The sequence below is a fragment of the Brassica oleracea genome, chromosome C9 (genome assembly GCF_000695525.1).
Source record: "Brassica oleracea var. oleracea cultivar TO1000 chromosome C9, BOL, whole genome shotgun sequence".
Classification (NCBI taxonomy): domain Eukaryota; kingdom Viridiplantae; phylum Streptophyta; class Magnoliopsida; order Brassicales; family Brassicaceae; genus Brassica; species Brassica oleracea.
In genome coordinates this window covers 20915620-20923652 of record NC_027756.1, presented here as the reverse complement: position 1 = coordinate 20923652, position 8033 = coordinate 20915620, and the positions used below count along the sequence as shown (strand labels likewise).

The 8033-nt window shown below is 39.1% G+C and overlaps 2 protein-coding genes across 2 annotated transcripts in view; one reads left to right on the top strand and one right to left on the bottom strand.

The window, feature by feature from the left end:
- The window catches only part of LOC106314539 (uncharacterized protein At1g66480-like), a 4133-nt gene extending 2985 nt beyond the window's left edge, over positions 1 to 1148 (bottom strand). Inside the window, exon 1 of the mRNA XM_013752399.1 lies at positions 1143 to 1148. Coding sequence (XP_013607853.1) covers positions 1143 to 1148 — 6 coding nt within the window. The remainder of the gene's footprint in view (positions 1 to 1142) is intronic.
- A 2724-nt stretch (positions 1149 to 3872) lies between these two features.
- On the top strand, positions 3873 to 7025 carry LOC106314538. Its single transcript, XM_013752398.1, has 3 exons — positions 3873 to 4309; positions 4406 to 5698; positions 5843 to 7025. Exons 1-3 carry the CDS (start codon positions 3873 to 3875, stop codon positions 7023 to 7025), a joined length of 2913 nt encoding a protein of 970 aa, XP_013607852.1.
- The last annotated feature ends 1008 nt before the right edge of the window (positions 7026 to 8033 follow it).

Here is an 8033-nt window from a genome sequence, read left to right as displayed (position 1 = left end):
TACTTGTCAGGTACATCTATAAAGTATAAACACAGTTAGAGCATGATTACCGGGAGGTTCTTAGGGTGGAATTTTTAGCAGGATATAAGAACCCGTCTCTTAACTTTTAACTAAAAAAAACTATAAACCGTCTCTTAAAACTCTTATTTAAGAGCCGGTTCTTAGATTTTTTAGTTAAAAGTTAGGTTCTTATATTCCACTAAGAACTCCACGATAAGAACCCTCTAATAATCATGCTCTTATAATTCGGTCACTCGGTCTAATTTCTCAACTATGGTCCACTAACGAGATACCTAAAATATGAAAATACATAAATGCGCCTAATTGTAAGTGTCAACTATACTTACAGAGGTGAGAAAGATAGTCCAAAATGATGGTCTGCTTTGCAACTTTGAAAGCTCATTAATTGCATACGAGCTGACACAAAATATTTTTCCGCATACGCATCATAGATTATTAACCTCGGTCCACGATTGAATGATCTTTTTTGTGGGTCCCTAAATCAAGTTGCCAACCCCTATTATGTTAAAACTAAAAGTCAACGGGCAACAAAAAGCTTGAATCTTTACTTTTAATGTTGATAGGCTCCATTTTTGGCAAAATCAATAGGTTTACTGCAAGTACATATACAGTATAATGTGAATATATATGCAAGAACCAAAATCTGTATACTAATATACGTGTTTGTTAATGAACTTAATTTACAACAAGTCAATAGATAAGAAATGTTCAAAGAACGTGGTAAGACCATGCATGTAAGTTAACCAGTACGTAACGTAATCACGTTTAGGTGGTGCTGCGTGCAAATGGAAGTATTTTTTTTTTTTTTTTTTTGAAAAGGCTTTCAAAATAATTTCAAATGGAAGTATTGGCCCTTTATATTTTCAACTTGTAAGTTCCTTACAGTATTTCCGCGAAGTTGCCTACCTCGTCGACTTATAACGAATAGATATTCGAATGTTGCTGTTCAATATTGGTCACCGATATATATGAGAGGATCTATTCGCAGTCTCGTACTTACATTTTATTTTTAAATAGTATTGCACATAATTTATTCATTAGTATTTTAAAGATTCTTTATTGGTTTCTGGATCATACGTACATGATTCAAATTAAACAGCTAGAAGCCGAATACACATTACGACCATGTGCTTTAGCGATAACTATATCTTCTTGATCCGTACAACTTTGCATATGATTATTTTTATTTTTATACATATAAATATTTGATATACATGATTAGTGGTATATAGTTTTAACATTTACCATATTACTAATAGTTTAATATAATATTTTCAAACACAATAATTTTATAATTTGCATGCAGTGATTTAATTTATTGTTTCAAATTATTAGCAATATTTCTCTTATTAAAACATGAAGCCTAACTAAAACCTTACATTAGGGGTGGGCGTTCGGGTAACCGTTCGGGTTCGGGTCGGGTATTTCGGTATAGAGGTATAGAACCCGTTCGGGTATTTATGTACTTCGGGTCGGGTTCGGGTATTTTTAGTTCGGGTTCGGTTATTTCGGATCGGGTTCGGATATTTAGATTTTGAAAAAAAAAATTTAAAATTTTCATTTCTCAAATTTTTTGTATTTAAAAATATAACTTTCACTTAACTATTTTTTTTATTTTTAATAGATTGAATGGTTAATAGATTTGGACATAACATTTTGAAACAGAAAAAAGACATTAATTTGGTTATTGTTTCTAAATTTTGGATGTAACTTTTTGTTAATTCTTGAAATAAAAAGTTTGACATGCATTTTAAGTGAGTAGCAAATCATTTTCTTGGTATTCAATGTATATCATATGAACTTAAAGTATGTGTAGTATCAATATAAATATTTTATATAAAACGAGAGATGTAAACTAGAAATATATGGTTAATTATACATATGTTGATATCAAAAACTAATAAAACGGACCGTTTTAAAAAAAAGGCGATTTTTTTTTTGGTGACAGGCGATTTTGCGAAGAGTGATCGATCGGAGGGTTTTACGATGGATCTGGCGCGGCCGCCGGACACTGGAGAATCCAGGGGGGTTGATCTGGTTCGTCGAAGTGTGCTAGAGGATGCAGGGAAGCAAAGTATCACAGAAGGGGAAGTCGATTTGAAATTGACGGATCAGAGTTGGGTGAAGTTAGCACAAGATAAGAAGAAGTTGAAGAAGTATGAGGTGGAAGTCTCAAACAAGGATGGTGTTCACATGGTGGAGATCCCAGATGAGGTTCTGGATAATACTACTCCGCTTTGGGAAGACTTTGTTGTGGGGAAGTTTCTAGATTTGGCTCCACATGTAGCCAAGGTACACATGGTTCTCAATAAAATCTGGAAGTATGGTGATCCATCAGCGAAGATTGAAGTTTATGAAGTTAATGGGAAGATGATGAGGTTTAAGGTTTCAAGTCTGAAAGCTAGGGAGAAGATCCTTCGGCGAGGAATGTGGAATGTAGCAGGTGTTCCAATGATAGTATCAAAACGGTCTCCTGACACAGAGGGTGAGGATCAGAAGGAAGAAGCTATGCCTATGTGGGTTCATTTGGAGAAAGTTCCACTCCATATGTACTCGTGGGAAGGACTTAGCTTCATCACCAGCACAGTGGGGTGTCCAGTGAAGCCACACCCAGAAACTCTTGCTTGTACTAATCTGAAGGAGGTGAAAATATTTGTGCGAGTGGATGTTTCAAAGCCTTTGCCTAAGGAGATCACTTTCTCTAAAGAGGGTAAGCAATTCACGGTTACTTTCTACTATCCATGGTTACCGTCCAGGTGTAAGATATGCGATAAGTGGGGCCATAATGATGTTGTGTGTGGCATGAAGAGTAAGGGTAAAAGAAGTGTGGCTGGAACTGGTACCCCAGATGCTAAAACACAAGGGGGAAAAGACGTAAGTACGGGTAGAGGAAAACAGGAGATGGGTGAGATTGATAAGGAGGTTAAGAAGGCGGATAGTAGTGGTAGCAAAAATGAGGAGATAGTCAGTGAATATTGTGGGCAAAAGAATGGACATGAAGGTGGGGCTAGTGGATGGTCTTTGGTTTCACCAGCTAAAACGGGAAGATCTTTGGTTCTATCAGCTCAGAAAGTGGATGAAGTAGTGATATCAGCTTCAAAATTTTATGTGTTGAGTACTGGAGTAATGGAGGATGGGGAGTTCTTGGAGGATGTTGAACAAGCTGAAGTGGATACGGGTACTACTGATCCCGAGGATTTGGAGATAGTTGAGAGTGACGATGTGGAAGATATTGATCAGCAAGTGGTGGAGGAGCGAAAAGTGGGGTTGAGAAGAGGAAGGAAAGCTAAGATTCCGGATGCAAATCCTGGAAAGAGCTCTCGGCCTCGACGTAAACACTAATATATGGGGAGTTTCTTCTGGAATGTTCGTGGGTTTAATAAAAGTTTAAAACATTCCGTTATAGAAGAGTGGGTACGAAGTAGTAATTTGAGTTTTGGGTGCATTTTGGAGACAAGAGTTAAAGAAAGCAAGGCAGGGGATATCTTGAGGAAGGTTTTCCCAGGATGGTCTTATATAACAAACTATGAGTATAGTAGGGGGCAGAATTTGGTTGGTTTGGAGGGATGATGTTAGTATGACTCCAGTTTATAAATCAGATCAGCTAATAACTTGTTCGGTGGGGTTACAAGGACATGAAGATTTTTTTTATACTGGTGTTTATGCTAACAATTTGGCTGAGGATAGAAAGGAGTTGTGGGTGGATTTGTGTCATCATCTAGACTCTGCTATGTTTAGTGGTAAAGCTTGGATGATAGTAGGGGATTTTAATGAGATTTTAGATTGGGGAAGAGAGTTCTAGTTACCTGGAGGCTGGTAGGATTTCAGGAGGTATGAGAGATTTCCAAAATATGGCGTTGCATTGTAATCTTTCTGATATGGGATATGAAGGAGCTATGTTTACATGGTGCAATAAGAGAGAGGAGGGTGTCATTTGTAAGAAGCTGGATAGGGTATTGAACAATGATATTGCTACTCAGAGGTTTTCATCTGCTTATTCAATCTTTGAGGCGGGGGGTTGTTCTGACCATATGCGATGTAAGATCAATCTCTTTCCTACTGGAGAAAAATTGAGGAAGCCGTTTAAATATGTAAATGCTATTGGGAAATTGGATGCATTCCTTCCATTGGTGCGGGAGTATTGGGATCAAACCCCGAGTCTTTTTCACTCAACTTCTGCTATGTTTCGTTTCTCGAAGAAGTTAAAGAATTTGAAGCCACTAATTCGGGAGTTAGGGAAAGAGAAGTTGGGGAATCTTACTAAGAAAGCAAAAGAAGCTCACGGGCTGTTATGTAAAAAGCAAAATCAGACTCTTGCAAGGCCGAGTGATATTGCTATTCAGGAAGAAGCAGTTGCTTAAGAACGATGGCTTCATATTGCTAGTTTGGAGGAGGACTTTCTGAAGCAGTGCGCGAAACTTCACTGGTTAGACGTGGGGGACCAAAACAATACGACATTTCATAATGCCATCCGTACCCGTCAAGCGCAAAATACCATTCGGGAGATAAAGTGTCCAACAGGGAGCACTGTTACTCAGCAGAAAGACATAAAAGAAGAAGCAGTTCGATTCTTTTCAGAATTTCTGAACCGTATTCCTGAAGACTATACTGGTGCATCTATTGATGAATTGACGGAGTTGTTGGAGTTTCGTTGTTCAGAGGAAGACTGTACTCTTTTGGAAGCACAGGTTACTGCGGAGGAGATTCGTAGGGTTGTCTTTGCTATGCCATCTAACAAATCTCCTGGCCCGGATGGATTCCCTTTCGAGTTCTTTAAAACTTCTTGGCCCATTGTTGCGCAGGATTTCACCATAGATGTTCAATCAGTTTTCAGGTATGGGTTTCTTCCGAAGGGAGTCAATTCGACAATCTTAGCTCTTGTTCCAAAGAAGACTGATTCCTTAGAGATGAAAGACTTTCAGCCTATAGCTTGCTGCAATGTGCTCTATAAGGTGGTTTCAAAAATCTTAGCAAACAGGCTCAAGAGGTTGCTCCCGCGTGTCATTTCAGAGTGTCAATCTGCGTTTGTTCAAGATCGGTTGCTAATGGAAAATGTTTTATTAGCAACAGAGCTGGTAAAAGATTACCATAAGGAGTCTGTATCGCCGAGATGTGTGATGAAGATAGACATTTCGAAAGCTTTTGATTCAGTGCAGTGGTGTTTTGTACTCAAGAGTCTGGAAGCTATACGTGTCCTGGAGAGATTCATTCACTGGATAAAGCTCTGTATTTCCACTCCTTCGTTTTCTGTTCAGGTGAATAGGGAGCTTGCGGGGTATTTCCAGAGTAAGAGGGGGTTGAGACAGGGGTGTTCACTCTCTCCGTACCTATTCGTTTTGTGCATGAATGTACTGTCCCACAAAATAGACAAGGCAGCGGCGGAGAAGAGGTTTCAATTTCATCCTCGGTGTAAAAATCTTTCTCTTACTCACTTGTGTTTCGCTGATGATCTGATGGTATTCGTTGAAGGGACTAGAGAGTCTATTGAGGGAGCATTGTCGGTGTTTGATGGGTTTGCGAAATGGTCGGGGCTGTGTATAAGACTTGAGAAGTCGACTGTTTATATGGCTGATATTAAAGAGGATGAAAAGAGTAGAATATTGGTGAATTTCCCTTTCGCGGTGGGTACACTTCCTGTACGCTACTTGGGGCTTCCTCTCCTGTCTCAAGCAATGAGGTGACCAGACTACCTTCCGTTGGTTGAAAGGATTAGAAGTAAAATTTGCTCGTGGACTTGTCGGTTTCTTTCATATGCGGGGAGGCTTCAGTTGATTCAATCAGTGCTCGTGAGCATTGTTAACTTCTGGGCTTCTGTTTTCAGACTTCCTAGTAAGTGTATGAAGGAGGTAGAGCAGTTATGTGCTTCTTTTCTTTGGACAGGTCCAGTCTTAAAGTCCTCAGGAGCTAAAGTTAATTGGGGGGATATCTGTAAACTGAATCTTGAAGGAGGTCTTGGGGTTAGAGCTTTAAAGGAAGTGAATACAGTGTATGGTCTGAAGCTTATTTGGCGGATGCTTGCGGGTGACTCTCTGTGGGGGAAATGGATAAAGATGTACTTGTTGAAGAAGAGAAGCTTCTGGGAATTGAAATCAAACTCTCAAGTTGGATCATGGATGTGGAAAAAGATGTTGAAACTCAGAGTGATTGCGAAGGCATTCTACAAAATGGAGATTGGTAATGGAAGACATATCTCATTCTGGTATGATTGCTGGTCGGATAAAGGAGTGATGTTTGATCTTTTGGGTGAGCGAGGTTTCATTGATTTGGGTATAAGAAAGAAGGCTACTCTTGAGGAAGCGATTTTGAACATTCGTAGAAAACGTCGTCACAGGTCATATATTCTTCAGGGTATTGAAGGGATAATTGATTCTGTGAGAAGTAATATTCAGTGTGGGAGTGAGGATGTAAGTGTTTGGAAACGAAGGTCGGGATTCAGAGGAATTTTCTCCACGAATGAAACCTGGATGATGATAAGGGAGACTAAGGTGCAGTGTGATTGGTCTCGGGGGGTTTGGTTCTCCAAGGCAACTCCCAAATTTGCTTTTATAACCTGGCTGGCTATGAGGGATAGATTATCCACAATGGACATGGTTATGAAATGGAGCCAAAGAGTTGATGCTGAGTGTGTGTTGTGCAAGTCTGCTATAGAGACTCGAAACCACCTATTTTTCGAATGCTCTTATGCCTCACAGCTATGGGAGTATCTCGTTAAAGGTATTTTACTAAGCTCGTACACCATCAACTGGTCTTCTTTGGTGAGGATAGTCACGGGTAGAAGATTGGATAGGAAGGGAATGTTCTGCATTAGATATGCTTTTCAGGCTGCAATCTATGTAATTTGGAGGGAGAGAAACCGTATTCGTCATGGGGAAAATCCGATGTCTATTTCCATTTTACAAAAGCTTACCGAAAAGGGGATTAGGAACAAGTTGAGTTTGATGAGTACAAGGGAGGGGAAAGGCATGGAGACTGCTCTTCAATTTTGGTTTCAAACAAGATGCTAAATGGTGTTTAGAAGTGTTTAAGATTTTGTCTTTCTTGTTTTTAGAGAGGTTTACACAGGATGTAACAAGGCTTTTTTGGTGAATAAAAATTTAACATTCATTCAAAAAAAAATAATATTATACATATGTTCGGTTATCTTCGGATGTCCATTCGGGTTCGGATATTACCTGTTCGGGTTCGGATATCCAATCTCTTCCAATTCAATACCCGTTCAGATATTTTGCTACTTCGGTTTGGATTTCGGTTAGGATTTTTCGGATCGGGTTCGGGTGCGGCTTCCACTACAAGAAAACACAAGCTTAACGAGGAAAATTAACGAGAAATATTTTTCCTCGTTAATTTACGTCGACTTTACGAGGAAATTACGCGGAAAAATAAAATCAGCGTTATTTCCTCGTAAAGTAACGACGAAACAGTTTCGTCGTAAAGTCGATGTAAAGTGACGTGGCTTTTACGAGGAAATCATATATCCTCGTACATTCCACGTAAACTTAACGAGGAAATAATTTACGTCTACTTAGCGACGAAATTTTGAATCTACCAACTTTGTTTGTCACTCGTTTTTTCGGCCACCTAACTAATTTTCGTCGTAAATTCGTAGGAAAATTACAACTACCAGATTCGAAAATTTTCTATAAATAGGGACGTTTGAACATCATTTTGAACACACCAGCAAAACAAAAACGTGAAAGAAAAAAAAATGGCTGGCTCCGGGAATATTTTCGAGTTGTGGAAGTGGATGTATATGCATAGAGATGCTAACGGGAGGGTGACGAAAGAATACCTTGCGGGGCTGGAGACATTTATGCATCAAGCAGATTCAACACCGCTCGCCCAAGAAAGTGGTAAGATGTTTTGTCTTTGTCGGAAATGCAACAATTCGAAATTGGGAAACCGTGAAAATGTTTGGAAGCATTTAATAAATAGAGGTTTCACGCCAAATTACTATATCTGGTTTCAACATGGAGAAGGTTTTAATTATGATCAGAATGAAGCTAGTAGTAGTA

What these genes read in the sequence shown, in the direction of transcription:
- LOC106314538 (XM_013752398.1), top strand. Translation starts at nt 3,873, where the DNA reads ATGGCGTTGCATTGTAATCTTTCTGATATGGGATATGAAGGAGCTATG. An exon ending in GCAAAAGAAGCTCACGGGCT is followed by an intron (nt 4,310 to 4,405) that starts GTTATGTAAAAA and finishes TCATATTGCTAG; the next exon opens with TTTGGAGGAGGACTTTCTGA. An exon ending in CTCCTGTCTCAAGCAATGAG is followed by an intron (nt 5,699 to 5,842) that starts GTGACCAGACTA and finishes TTCTGTTTTCAG; the next exon opens with ACTTCCTAGTAAGTGTATGA.